This window comes from Schistocerca piceifrons, chromosome 9 (assembly GCF_021461385.2).
Source record: "Schistocerca piceifrons isolate TAMUIC-IGC-003096 chromosome 9, iqSchPice1.1, whole genome shotgun sequence".
Classification (NCBI taxonomy): domain Eukaryota; kingdom Metazoa; phylum Arthropoda; class Insecta; order Orthoptera; family Acrididae; genus Schistocerca; species Schistocerca piceifrons.
Window position 1 is genome coordinate 218653452 of NC_060146.1, and position 15475 is coordinate 218668926.

General features: G+C 41.9%; 1 protein-coding gene across 4 annotated transcripts in view; it reads right to left on the reverse strand.

Moving 5' to 3' along the window:
• Window positions 1–1059: 1059 nt before the first annotated feature.
• The window catches only part of LOC124716943, a 69846-nt gene continuing 55430 nt past the window's right edge, over window positions 1060–15475 (reverse strand). For all 4 annotated transcript variants that reach the window (XM_047243526.1, XM_047243525.1, XM_047243528.1 and 1 more), the window contains one exon: window positions 1060–2170. In XM_047243526.1, the coding sequence (XP_047099482.1) occupies window positions 2095–2170 (76 nt within the window). In that variant the 3' untranslated portion in view covers window positions 1060–2094. The remainder of the gene's footprint in view (window positions 2171–15475) is intronic.

Genomic DNA, 15475 nt, shown 5'->3' on the forward strand with positions numbered 1-15475 from the left:
CCAAAACTCACTTTTGTAAAATGCTGTGCACCAAAGTTACATTTCAAAAATTTCTTCCTCAAATTAAAGCTGATGTTCAATACTTTGTCAAGAATACCCTCTTTGCATGTGGTAGTTGCTTCTTATATCATCCAGTTCATTTATACAGTATTATGCTTCTAAAGTAGCCAATCTGCTTCATTTCCATTTACCTTACAGCCCCCAATTATAAGCTTGTCACTAACCTCATTTCTGCTTCTCATTACTTGCCACTTTCTTCTATAAGACACTTTTGAAGGTTGGCAAACCCTATGAAAGGGTCACAATTTTTCTTAAGTTTCGCATCCATTATCAAGCGCATCAGAACTGCCTCTGCCTTGTAAATTGCAGATCGAATTCCACACAAATATAGAAATTGTGCTTTTATGAGCACAATAAGCATACTAGTGATGATAAAGAGGTCTCCAGTTGTAAATTATCTGTGTTGCTTGTAACTTAAAACAAGCTTGCCGTGTTATCTCACATATAGAAATGTAGCTCAAAAGTAATCACAACATAGTTTTACTCCGTTTACTCTGAAGACACTTAGTCCTCAGTCATCAACCCAAGTGCTTGATGCCCAAATATTTGTGGGGCAGTATTCTTTTCATTTTTGTAAGCTTTTGAGCTAAGATCTGTATAATTACATTTATGCTTGTATGAGTCATTTCACACTAAATAGCTCCAGTAGAAAATCAAATTTCATTTGTTGTTACTGGGCTCCGAGGGCCATGATGATGGGTTGCAGGTGCAAGTTTCCATTGCCTGTGGTAAAGCAGTGAAGATTTCTTACCTAGACAAATGTCAAAAATTAACATTCTTGTATACTTATTGCTATAACCAAACAGTTTAGATATGCAAGTTTTATTTTTTATAGGCATGAAATCTAACACTTGCAAATGACCATTAGCTCAAATTGGCACTTGTGGTTTTATTAAGGTATCTGGGGGTAAACTTTTTTTTAAAAAAGTCTCACATTAAAGTACCCTGCTGAAGACAAGATTCTTAACATTTTGGTATTTTATGTAGTGAGAAATTCTGTAATAGCCAAAAATATTTTAATTTATAACTTTATTAACTGAACATAAAATACATAAAACTAGAAACACAAATAATATAAATAATAATTCTTTACAACCACTTATCCGACTACAATTTCCATTTTAAGTGAACACATACGAAATTTGGATACATTTGATTTAACTGTAAACAGCAATGAAAATAAATACAAAACAAACATCAATTATCCCAACTGCCAACAACACTAAGAAATTCAATCCATATTTAAAAAGGATTATATTAAAAGTATGCCAAAAATAGGCACAAAAACCAATAAAAAATGCTAAATTTTCCAATTGCCATGTCAGGATTAAGAGAAAATGCTTATGCAAAAAATCCATATAAAACGTCTAGCTACACGATACATATGCAAAAATCTTAAGAGCAATACTAAATACAATTGCAACTGTTCTACAATCCAGAAAAATACCACATTATAAAAATTGCCGTGCGAAGACACTAACCAGTGACTAACTTGCATTATACACATACATAGAAAGGGAGTTTAAAACAAATATATTATTTAAGGGTCAGAGCAAACTGTATTCTTGATGTGGCTTTAATGTGCTGTGATTCCTGGCATACTATCACTGGCAGTTTTAAACCTTGACATTTTTACAACCGATTTCACCAACAATTTCGATACAAAATGGGAAGTATTTCCATTGTTTCAAATAAAAGCAGATACAAGAACCATGAGTAATATTATCCTTGGTCAACACTAAACTGTCTAAACTACTATTGACATTAAACGAGACTTAAGCATATTGCATATGCTAAAAAGATTAATCACAAAAGAACAAAACCAGTACTATGGTTCATTCAGTCAGCATTTACTACACACCAATTTTACAAACATATCTGTACAAGGGCTTGCTACAAATACCACAAAACATGGCAGTCAGTCATAATAATTATGACCATACTATGTACACAGTCTGACAAACACAGCTTTGTTCATACAACTACTGCACTTCAACTTTACTCAGTCTTACATTAGGAAGAAGATACATGTTTTCATTTCCTGTGCATGGCATCCAACTGTTTTATACACATTTCCATGTCTTCACTGTCGGCAGTAAATCCCGATAATCTGGAAATAAAGATACACATTACTGAGTGGCATTTTCCAAATACTATCACTTAACATATCTGTCTGAACAGTGTAGCTTAAAAATTCTTGGGAACTGTTTCCTAATGCAATCCACCCCCCCGCCCCCCAATTATTGAAAAAGTCTTTGAATTTAAATTATTGTGTATAAGACTGGATTTTCGAACCAGTTGGATCACAGTCCCAACAAGTGACAAAGCAGAAATGTAAATGCTGCATACATTTCTCCTGATTCAGAGGCAGAGAGCAAAAAAGACAAATATTTTCAAATCCCAAGTTGCTCTGGGCTATGTATCACATTTATAATGTAATGAGAGTTCATATAATTCCATATCAGTTTATCCAGGATGGAGGATCAGATTCTAAGATTGCAATTTCCATAGAACTGATTAAGGAGTGAGTATTTTGTGCACTAAGAATTAAGTCTGGCAGGTAATACACAACAATTCCTGTATCACACACAAATAACACAATGTTGGGGACATCCCTGCACACTCCCAGAGGAAGTACTGCCACTTTCCTCCCCCTACACTGCTACCCGTCCCTGTCCCCCTCCCACCACTTTACTCACATCACCCCACACCAGATTGCTGCTCCCTCACAGGAGACAGGGACAGTGGTCATGTGTGAGAGTTGTGCTCATATGAGCATGGGCATGTTCTCTATTTTGGAAGGACAACTTTTGGCTGAAAGCTTATACGTATAACAGTCTTTTCATTCCACCTGTCTGCAACTCGACGTCTCCTCTGTATGATGAGTAGCAATCTATTGTTTTCACAATATTTTTGTTATTCTGAACTGGACTTTCCACTGTTATACTGACCTGCAGTATTACATACCTCTAAGTTACTATACCACTATGCAATGTCTAAAGTAAAAACAAGCAGCAAATTTTTACTGTCAAACACACAAAATTATTTTTGTGGCTGTAAGGTTAGTATGCATGTTGGGGGATTTGGGCAATGATGGTGAGGCAAGGTTCCAATGTTAAGAAACTCTGGTAAGTTAGCGAGGTGTGATTTTGTGGGGGGCTGGTGGCAGTGGGGTGAACTGAGTCAGGCAGGGTTCAACATTGATCTGATCTTTGGTCGAGTCTGATTGGTAGGGCTAGTAGTGAAAAAGTGTTTCTATTGTAGGGACTGGGAGAAGGGACAGAAGGTCTTTAAGAAGTCCTACACGATTAAATTTGGGAGTGGGGCAATAGGTGAGGCCTTTGGAAGGGACTGATACTTCTGAGGGACTAAGGCTTTTGGAGAAAAGGTTCACAATTGTGTTTCAGATCCATTTAGGTTCTGGTTTCTGTATGGTGTTGGGAGAGAGTTTGAGGGTGACAAATGTAGTAAGTCTGAGCCAGGGTTTGTCATCTACGAGGGAATGTGGGACTGGCGGAACACTCAACCCTCGCCAAGATGCTCTTGCAAAACCGTATTGATAACACCCAAACCTCCTTGCAGTACTTTCTCTTCATACACGAAATTCTGCTCTGCTATCCCAAATTCCTGAATCCCATATTACACATAAACCCTTACACTCCAGGAACTAGACCAACATGCACAATATCACTTCAAAAACTCTCCTTCCTGTTCACTTACAACTCCCAACTTGGGCTACCACTATCCACCATCTCTACGTTATGATTTGCCTTCCTGGTCCTGTGTCAACCAAGAAATTTACATTGCAAACAAACTGATATCAGAAATATGTTCTACATTTCATAACGTAGAGATAATTGATACATACAATTTAGGAAGAAGATTTCATACAGCTCATGGACTACATTTAAATATGTTAGGAAAGGACAAAATAGTAGAGAAACTCCGAAATAATATCCTGAAGAAATCAGCCCCAAGAATCAAGATCGCCAAACAACCACAAATTACAAAATGGTTTGGGCCAAAAACAGAAGCTTTGATGGAAGCAGAACTGTGTCAACCACTCAAAACCATCTCTGCTACTGAAAATGGCGTGCAAGAAGCCACACACAAAAATAAAATCTCTGCCAATTTTTTAGGGTAGGTGCTGTGTCAGAAATACCTTTAGAAAAGAAATTAATTAAACCCTTAACTGAAAAGTCACAAAGTTCATCATTTCTTGAAACTTCCTGGCAGATTAAAACTGTGTGCCTGACCGAGACTCAAACTCAGGACCTTTGCCTTTCGCGGGCAAGGGCTCTACCATTTGAGCTACCAAAGCACGACTCACGACCGGTACCCACAACTTTACTTTTGCCAGTACCTCGTTTCCTACCTTCCAAACTTTACAGAAGCTCTCCTGTGAACCTTGCAGAACTAGCACTCCTGAAAGAAAGGATATTGCGGAGACATGGCTTAGCCACAGACTGGGGGATGTTTCCAGAATGAGATTTTCACTCTGCAGCGGAGTGTGCGCTGATATGAAACTTCCTTGCAGATTAAAACTGTGTGCCCGACCGAGACTCGAACTCGGGACCTTTGTCTTTCGCGGGCATTTCTTGTATTACACCATAATGTCCAGTCATTCAGAAATAAAATTCAAATGCTGGAAGTGTTACTTCAGTCTCAAATAAATCCAGGTGTAATACGTATTACCGAACACTGGCTGTCTAAAGAAGAAATTCAGTCAACCTCTATTCCAAGGTACTCATTAACAAGCTTTTATTGTAGGAATTTCTCCACACATGGCAGTACTGCTATATTTGTAAAGGACCAGATAAAATTCAGTGAGGTAGGCCTAAATGAACAGATTGCATTATCTGAAGATAAGGAATTTGAGCTTTCTATGGTTAAGCTGCCTGAACTAAACTATATAATTATAAATGTATACAGAGCACCAAGTAGTAATATTCCAAATTTTATGACCAAATTAGAAGCTCTGCTGAATAGTGTCAGCCCATTAAATATGAGAATTTGTGGCAATTTTAACATTGATTTATCAAAAAACAGTAATGCTAAACTTGATTTGTTAAACATGACCAAATCCTTTAATATGATCCCCACAATACACTCTCCAACAAGATCAACAGAGCATACTGATTCAATAATTGATGAAATCTTCATAACTGATACTGGTTACAAATTCACTGGCGAAGTACTGAGCATGGGATATAGTGACCATGATGCTCAGCTACTGAGCGTTGACATGGAAAATAGTAAAATCAGCCCCAAAAAAGTATTTCAAAGAAGAAACTTTTCAGATGGCAATATTAGGATTTTTAACTTCCTATTAGCTAAGGAAAATTGGGACAGTGTTTACATGCAAACAACTGTTGATAATATGTTCTTAAGCTTCCATAACACCTTCCTTTATTACTTTAATACAGCATTTCCTTTTGAAACAAAAACTTCAAGCAATCAAAATAGAAAGTCGTGGGTAACAAAAGGAATCAAAATTTCTAGTGAGAGAAACAGATTTCTCCAATATTGCTCCAAAAAATACATAGTCACTGAAGAATTTTCTGACTATTGTAAAGCCTACAAAAAACTTATCTTAGAGTGATTAGACAGGCAAAACTTTTATGGAATGACAATTTCATAAGAAACTCTTCAAACAAAATGAAAGCTACGTGGAAAGTTATTAAAAAAAGAAACTTTTAGTTCAACACCTAAAAAGGAAAACATTTCTCTAACACTTAATGACTCTAAGGTCACAGATCCGTACACAGTTGTAAACAAGTTCAATGAATATTTCACCTCACTAGCAGAAGATCTCATTCAGGCAAACTGCAAGGTATCATTCTTCAATTCCACCAATACATCAAACAGCACTAATGCTACAATGTTTGTTTATGAAACAAACCCTGATGAAATTAGGAACATAATAAAATTGTTACCCAATAAAATCTCTAGTGGCTATGATGAAGTACCTGACCTCATATTAAAGGTGTGTGCTCCCCATATAGTAAAGCCATTATCAACCATCTACAACCAATCATTAAAAACTAGCATTTTTCCAGATGCTCTCAAAATAGCTAAAGTCTCACCATTACTAAAGAAAGGTTCCCCTGATTTATTATCCAATTATAGACCATTATCCATATTAAGCATCTTTTCAAAAATCCTGGAAAAACTTTATGACAGGCTTATAAATTTCATAAAAAACCATGCACCAATCAGCATTTAACAACATGGTTTTAGTAAATCTTTATCCACCCAGACAGCAATTTTTGAACTGTTGGACCACATACTGAAATCAATTGACCAACATAATATAGCTGCAGGTATCTTCTTAGATCTCTCTAAAGCCTTTGACGTACTAGATCATAAAATACTGCTTGCTAAATTGGAAAGAAGAGGAATAAGAGGTGTGGCTCACAACTGGCTATGCTCTTACCTACAAAACCGCAGACAGAAGGTATCACTTCAATACGATATTAATGTACAGAATAAAATAAATAACACAGTTTTCCTCTCGGAGGAAAGAACAATAAGATATGGTGTTCCCCAGGGTTCTGTTCTAGGGCCATTACTTTTCCTCATTTACATAGATGATCTTGTTGAGCGTACGAGCCCACAAAAAACTATCCTGTTTGCTGATGATACAAGCATAGTGTTTACTGGATCTAGCCCTGAATCCCTTCAGACAATATCCGATAACTCTATGAAAAAACTTTCTGAGTGGTTTAACAAAAATGGCCTAATTGTTAATAATGGGAAAACTGTATGTATCAACTTCCATCTAATTCCCACATCCAATCAAAAAACTATCCAAGTAAAGTTAAATAATTATAAAATTGAAAATGTAAATGCAACAAAATTTTTGGGACTATGGGTCCAACAAAATTTAAAATGGGACATACATATAAACAAAGAAACTCATCATTGTGCTATGGACTAAGAATACTAAAATCTACTAAAAGTAAATCCACACTAATGCAAGCATACCATGCACAGTTCCACTCATTGCTCTGCTATGGAATCATCTTTTGGGGAAATTCAACTCACAGCACAAATATATTTAAACTACAAAAAAGAGCACTGAGGATAATCTGTGGCCTCAAAAAGCTGGAATCCTGTAAATGTCAATTTATAAAACTTAATGTTCTAAGCATCCCATCCCTATTCATTCAAGAAACAATCCTATTCACCAGGGAATACCTCTCAAGAACAGGCAAATTAATCCAAAACAATGATATACACGCTCATTATACCAGAGGGCAATCTAATATCCATCAAATTTTTTCAAGGACATCATCATACCAAAAATATATAACTCATCTGGGTGTCGTATTACACAATAAAATTCCAGAACAAATAAAAACTGCTCCAGATCCAATATTTAAAAATAAACTAAAGGCATTTCTGACAAAGCACTGTTTCTATTCAGTACAAGAATTCCTGGAAATGAAAAATTATAAAGTTCCTTTGTAAAATACTGTGATTAGAGTAAAACATTCTGTAGGCAAAATAATAACCTAATTTCTACTATACACAACTGTGTTTCAGTTTCACTTCCCAAAATTTTTTAACTCTTTTTGAATGTACAAGTACACATTCTATTAGTATTAAAACTTAATTGTCTGTGAAATCTCAATGTTAATTTCATGTTTAATGTAGTTTTTAAATGACATTGTCCTCCTGTTGTGTTTCCAGTTGACATTTTCACTATTCTGTAATCTCAGTGATTATTTGCGTAAATTTAAAGTAGCACTACATTGCCTACATGTTTCTTAGTTCCCATGTAAATTGTTTGTATTCTCTGTATGTGAAGTTACTATATTCATCAATGAACAATTTTGTGTACATTTTTTAAATGGCAGTCCATTGCCTATTTTTTTCTCCAAACTACATATTTGTTAAGAAAAATGACTTGTCCTATATCATGTGTACTTTGTACAATATGTGATCCACAGGATAAATAAATAAATACAATACAAAAACAATACAACCACCTCAAACCTTCCCCACATCCCATCATAGCTCACAAACCCTGCGTCACAGACCTATGACATTTACCTCTCCCTCAAAAATCCCTCCTACCATATACATAATCCAGAACCTAAACAGAACTGATACAGTCATGAACCTTTCCTCCAAAAGCCTTAGTCCCTCAGAAGTATCAGTCCCTTCCAAAAGCCTCACCTTTTGCGCCACTCCCAAGTTGAGTTATGAAGGACTTGTTAAAGACCACCTCTCCTACCAGTCCCCGCAGTGGAGACACTTTCACTACCAAACCTACCTTCAGACTGAAGACCACTGTTGAACCCTGCCTGACTGACTACGCCTCCATCCAAACATGATCCACCCTCACTGTCTCCCAAATCACCTTTTGCTAACTTTCTTGAATTTCTTAACCTCAAACCTTGCCTCACTATCATTCCCCAAATTCCTCAATATGCAAACTAACCTCGCATCAGCAGAACGAACCACAATCCTCCACCTGAAACCGATTCCGACCATATAATCCTACCTGCTGACAAAGGCTCCACCACTGTTTTAACTGGAAGGATTACCTGGCGGAAGGACTCTGCCAGCTGTCAGATTCATCCACATACAAACACTACCACTGTGACCCCATTCCAGAAACCAGTAGGATCTCCAATCTCTCCTCAATTCCCTAGGCCCTCTCTGGAGTCCATTCTCTCCTCACCCCAACCACTCCCTGTACTCCTACTTTCCACATGCTTCCTGAAGTCCATAAGCCCAACCACCCAGAACACCCCATTGTGGACAGTTGCTGTGCCCCCACAGAGAGAATCTGTGCTCTTTTAGACCAGCACCTGCAGCCTATTACCCGCAACCTACCCTCCTATATATAAAGACACCAACCATTATCTCCACGGTTCCTGTCCCTTTACCACATGGTGCCCTGCTGTCACTATTAATGCCACCTCCCTTCACACTAACATCCCTAACACCCATGGTGTTACTGCTATTCAACACTACCTTTCCTAACACCATACAGGTTCCAAACTTACAACCTCCTTCCTAATTGCCACGACCAACTACATCCTCTCCCAGAATTATTTCTCTCCTTTGAAGGCACTACCTACAAACAAACCCGGTACATGGCTATGGGCACTTGCACGGCACCACCCTATACCGAGCTGTTCATTGGCTATTTAGAGGAATCCTTCCTTAACACCCAGAAACCCAAACATGTTACGTGGTTCACGTTCACTGATATCTTCATGATCTAGATTGAGGGTGAGGAGAACCTACTCACATTCCTTCAGAACACCAACACCTCCCCATTTGCTTCACCTGGCCCAACTCAACCCAACAAGCCACCTTCCCTGATGCTGACCTCCACCTCAAAAATGGCTACATCAGTACCTCTTGTCCACATCAAACCTACCAACCTTCAGTACCTCTGTCCATATCTAACCTACCAACCACCAGTAATGCCTCCACTTCGCAGCTGCCACCAACTTCACACAAGGAAGTCCCTTCCGTACAGCCTAGTCACCCGTAGCTGTCTGTAGCGACAAGTGGTCCCTCTTTGAATACACTGAGGAACTCACTGAGGCCTTCGCAGGCTGTAATAACCCTCCCAACCTTGTACAAAAACAAATCTCCTGTGCCTTATCTCTCCAGTCCCCTCACCAACTCCCTAAGTCCCACCATCCAGCCACAGAGGATCCCTTGTGGCTTATTACCATCCAGGACAGGAGCAGCTGAAATCACATTCTCGGCCAAGATTACGATTACCTCTCATCGTGCCCCGAGATTAGAAGTGCCCTGCCCACTTTCCTTCCCACCCCTCCAACAGTGGTAATCCACCGTCCACTGAATCTACACAAGACAGGGTAAGTCACTAACTACTGCCACTTAGAGTAACTCCAAAAGAATGATAGCAGCTGAAAAGGTTGTGGGACAAATGTCAAGGGATGTTATAGTTTGGTACTTATTTTCTGATAGCAGCTATCCAGTGATGTGTAACAGTAAGATCTCTGAAGGTCAAAAAGGTGGTGTGAATGTCCATTTACAGAAGGCGTTGGAAGTGATGACCATTGGTATCAATACAGTACTGCTAATCTTATTATCACGGATTGAGTGGTATTCCTTATCACTTCAGCACTTACCGAAGCATATGCTCTGATAATTCTCTCTCATATATCGTGCAAATAGTAAATATACACCGAATACGGCATATCTATCTAGCGTGCCACTGACACGTAAACATCATTCGACGGTTTCGCAGTACAACACTAATAGGAACGGTAAGAGTATCATCGAATCGAGCGAATGTGAATGCTGTATTCCTTCGAAGAACAAGTCGATATACTTCTCACTTATGGAGAATGCCAACAAAATTCAGTGAGGGCTAGATACTTACAAGCTGAAATATATCCTCAACGTACTCACCCTACACATGAATCGTGAACAAATCCGGCAAAGGAAAATTTCTAACGAAGAAATGGAAATTGGTACTCTTGTCACTGTGGGTCAAGGTCCTTGTGTTAGTTAGCTTCAAATCACAAGGTAATCTGGCATGAGCCAGAGTAGTGTTGTTCGTGTTCTGCGTTGCCATAAATATCATCCTTACCATATCAGTCTCCACCAAGAACTAACTGGTACGGATTATATGCATCGCATTGAATTCTGCCGATCGGCTCCATTTCAAATTCAGAAGGATGAGACATTTATTAATTTGATTTTATTTATTGACGAGGCTACATTCACGAACCATGGAAATGTTAATTTGCATAACATGCATTATTTAAGCAACTGAAAATCGATGTTGGCTGCACACCAAAAACCGTGGTCGGTGACTGTATGGTGAGAGATTCTGGAGGACAGAATTATAGGCCCCCATTTCATCGAAGGAAATTTTAATGGTAGGAAGTTGGGTTGTTTGGGGGAGCAGACCAGACAGCGAGGTCATCGGGCTCATCTCATAACGGAAAGACTGGGAAGGGAGTCAGCCGCGGCCTTCCAAAGGAACCATCTGGGCATTTGCCTGGAGCAATTAAGGGAAATCATGGAAAACCTAAATCATAATGGCTGGACGCGGGATTGAACTGTCGTCCTCCCGAATGAGAGTCCAGTTTTTTTTTTTTTTGTTTTGGTTTTAGGGCGCAAAACTGCTATGGTCATTAGTGCCCGGTCCGTGACTTAGAAAACACTAAAAAAACCGGAAATGGAAACCAGCAGCAATGGGAACGAAAGTCATAAAATTGGAGAAACTAAAAGCAGAAGGAAGGCTTAAAAATCCACTACAGAAAGGGGTTGGTTGTCCCCAAAAAAAGCTTCAAATGACTGACGTCATTTCACTGGCACTAATAAATGCGAGAACATGATCGGCTGAGCGCGTGTCATCTGCTAAAATCGACGATATATCAGGCAATAGCTGTAGACGGGGGCGTAACGGATTAAAATAGGGGCACTCAATTAAAAGGTGTCTTACCGTCCACAGCTGAGAGCAGTGGGGACAGAGTGGGGGAGGATCGCCGCTTAAAAGATGTCTATGGCTAAAAAGACAGTGCCCTATCCGAAGTCTAGTTAAAATTACCTCCTCCCGACGACGCGTTCGGGAGGAAGAGGTCCAAGCACAAGGAAGCGCTTTCACGCCCTGCAATTTATTATGGGGAAGTGTCGACCAATGCGCGTGCCATAAATTAACAACTCTACGACATAAAACACTCCGTAGATCAGTGAAGGGAATCGACTGAATAGCTGGCCGAAGAAGAGAGACTGCAGCCTTGGCCGCTATATCAGCCGCCTCATTCCCACAGATACCAGCGTGTCCCGGGAGCCAGAGGAACGCCACCGAGACGCCCCCCCCAGGTGGAGCAAGCGCAGACAGTCCTGAATCCGGTGGACCAGAGGGTGCACAGGGTAAAGAGCTTGGATACTGAGGAGAGAGCTGAGAGAATCTGAGCAGATAACTTACTGTATCCGCTGATGGCGGCGGATGTAGTGGACAGCCTGGAGAACAGCGTAAAGCTCCGCAGTATAAACCGAACACTGGTCGGGAAGCCGAAAGTGATTTGGGGTGTCGCCAACAATATAGGCACTCCCTACACCTAACGATGTTTTCGAGCCATCGGTGTAAATAAATGTGGCGTCCGTCATTTGTGCACAGAGCAGCAAATGCCTGACGATAAATGAGTGAAGGGGTACCATCCTTGGGAAATCGACAAAGGTCTCGGAGCAGGCAGATCCGGGGACGGAGCCAAGGCGGTGGTGTACCCCAAGTTGTCAAGAAGGTTTTAGGAAAGCGGAAGGAAAGAGAATGGAGCAGTTGACGGAAGCGGACTCCCGGTGGTAGTAGGGAGGAGGGGCGGCCTGCATACCCTACATCAAAGGAGGCGTCAAAAAAATGACATGGGCTGGATTAGCAGGCATGGAAGACAGATGGCTAGCATAACGACTCAGGACTGCTCGCTGATTGGACAGCGGAGGTTCAGCAGTCTCAGCATAAAGGCTTTCCACAGGGCTGGTGTAAAAAGCTCCAGACACTAAACGTAATCCTCGGTGGTGGATAGAGTCAAGACGCCGAAGAATAGACGGCCGAGCAGATGAGTAGACTATGCTTCCATAGTCCAATTTCGAGCGCACTAAGGCGCGATAGAGGCGGAGAAGGACCACTCTGTCCGCTCCCCAGGAGGTACCATTCAGGACACGGAGGGTGTTGAGGGATCACAGACAGCAAGCCGAAAGATAGGAAACGTGGGAGGACCAGCACAGTTTTCTGTCAAACATAAGACCCAAGAATTTAGCGACATCTGAAAACGGAAGGTTGATAGGTCCTAGATGTAAGGAGGGTGGAAGAAACTCCTGTCGTCGCCAAAAATTAACACAAACGGTCTTACTGGGAGAAAAACGGAAGCCGGTTTCGATGCTCCAAGAGTGGAGGCGATCGAGACATCCTTGAAGACGTCGTTCAAGAAGGCCTGTCCGTTGAGAGCTGTAGTAGATCGCAAAATCGTCCACAAAGAGGGAGCCCGAGACATCAGGAAGGAGACAATCCACAATTGGATTTATGGCGATGGCAAACAGTACAACACTCAGCACGGAGCCCTGGGGTACCCCGTTTTCTTGGGAGAAAGTACAGGAGAGAGTAGTGTTCACCCGCACCCTAAATGTGCGCTCTGCCATAAATTCGCGAAGAAAAAGGGGCAGCCGGCCTCGAAAGCCCCAAGAGAACAGTGTGCGGAGGATGCCTGTCCTCCAACAGGTATCGTATGCTTTCTCCAGATCAAAAAATATTGCTACCGTTTGGCGTTTCCGGAGAAAATTGTTCATGATATAAGTGGAGAGAGCAACAAGATGGTAAACTGCAGAACGATGCTTTCGGAATCCGCATTGGGCACGTGTTAAAAGACTGGGGGATTCCAGCCACCAAGCTAAACGGTAATTCACCATACGCTCCAAAACCTTACACACACTACTCGTGAGAGAAATGGGGCGATAGCTAGAGGGGAGATGTTTGTCCTTTCCAGGTTTCGGAACGGGAACGACGACAGCTTCCCGCCATCGTCTGGGAAAAGTACTGTCGGTCCAAATTCGATTATAAAGGCGAAGGAGGTAACGCAGACTATGGGTTGATAAAGGCAACAACATTTGGACATGGATACCATCCGGCCCTAGGGCGGAGGAGCGAGAAGAAGAGAGTGCATGTTGGAGTTCCCGCATGGAGAAAACAGTATTGTAGCTTTCGCGATTTTGAGAGGAGAAAGCAAGATGTCGCGCTTCCGCTGCACGTTTCTTCGGGAGAAACGCTGGCGGGTAATTTGAAGAGCTCGAAATCTCTGCAAAGTGTTGACCCAATGAGTTAGACATTACGACGGGGTCCACTAACGTATCATGCACGACAGTGAGCCCAGAGACCGGGGAGAAACTAGGCGCGCCTGAGAACCGTCTAAGCCGACTCCAAACTTCCGAGGAGGGAGTGAAGGTGTTAAATGAGCTAATAAAGAATTTCCAGCTTGCCTTCTTGCTATCGCGGATGATGCGACGGCATCGCGCACGGAACTGCTTATAGCGGATACAGTTGGCCAAAGTAGGATGGTGGCGGAAAATGCGAAGAGCACGTCGCCGCTCACGTATTGCATCACGGCATGCCTCGTTCCACCAAGGAACTGGGGGGCGCCGGGGCAATTCGGAGGTGCGTGGTATTGAACGTTCCGCATCTGTAAGAATAACGTCGGTAATATGTGTGACCTCATCGTCGACGCTGGGAAAGCGACTGTCATCGAATGTCGCTAGAGACGAAAAAGTGTCCAATCGGCTTGGACAAACTTCCAGCGACGAGGCCGCATATATGGCAGTTGAGGCTGCAATCTAAGGACACATGGAAAGTGGTCACTCGAGTGTGTATCATCAAGGGCGAACCATTCGAAGCGCCGAGCTAGCGGAACAGTACCGACCGCAAGGTCTTAATGAGATAAATTTGTTGTGGAGGCAGACAAAAATGTGGGGACCCCAGTGTTGAGGCAAACTAGATCCGCTTGGTGGAAGACGTCTAGCAATAGTGAGCCACGTGGACAAGGATGTGGAGATCCCCAAAGCGGGTGGTGGGCATTGAAGTCCCCAACCAGCAAATAGGGGGGTGGAAGCTGACCAAGAAGATGAAGGAGATCAGCTCGTGCCATTGGTGTGGACGATGGAATGTATACAGTACAAAGAGAGAACGTGTATCCAGAAAGGGAAAGACGGATGGCGACAGCTTGGAAGGAAGTGTTTAAATGGATTGGGTAATAATGGAGAGTTTCATGGAGAAGAATCATGAGTCCTCCATGTGCTGGAGTGCCTTCAACAGAGGGGAGATCATATCAGACGGCCTGAAAATGAGGGAGAACAAAGCGGTCATGGAGACGCAGCTTTGTTTCCTGAAGACAGAAGATGACCGGCGAGTAGGATCGTAAGAGGATCGACAATTCATCCCGATTGGCTCGAATGCTGTGGATATTCCAGTGGATAATGGACATAGGGTGAACAGAAAATGGAGGAATGTGACCAAAGTTGCTGTCAACTCAACAACTGCTCAGAGCTTGCGACCGACAGCATGGAGTGGCTTTTCAGCCGAAGGCAGAAGATCCTGATCCATAGGTTGGTCAGGAGCAGCTCCTGCCACCAGCGATTGGCCGGTTGATCGGCCGCCAGCAGTGCGCCTCAGCGACACAGAAGACGGCCGAGGGCGAATTCCGCCAAGTGGTGCTGTAGATGGGACACGCCTTGGCAGAGAAGGAGATGAACTGGGTTTCTTTGTAGCCTTCTTGGAATTATGATATTTAGAAGAAGGAGGAACCGATGGTTGTGAAGTTGGGGTACGTAAAAAATCTTCACGAGTGTGCTCTTTTTTCGAAGTCTTGGTGTCTGACTTTTGGGCTCGAGATTTAGCGGAACCCGATGAAGGGTGAGCCAT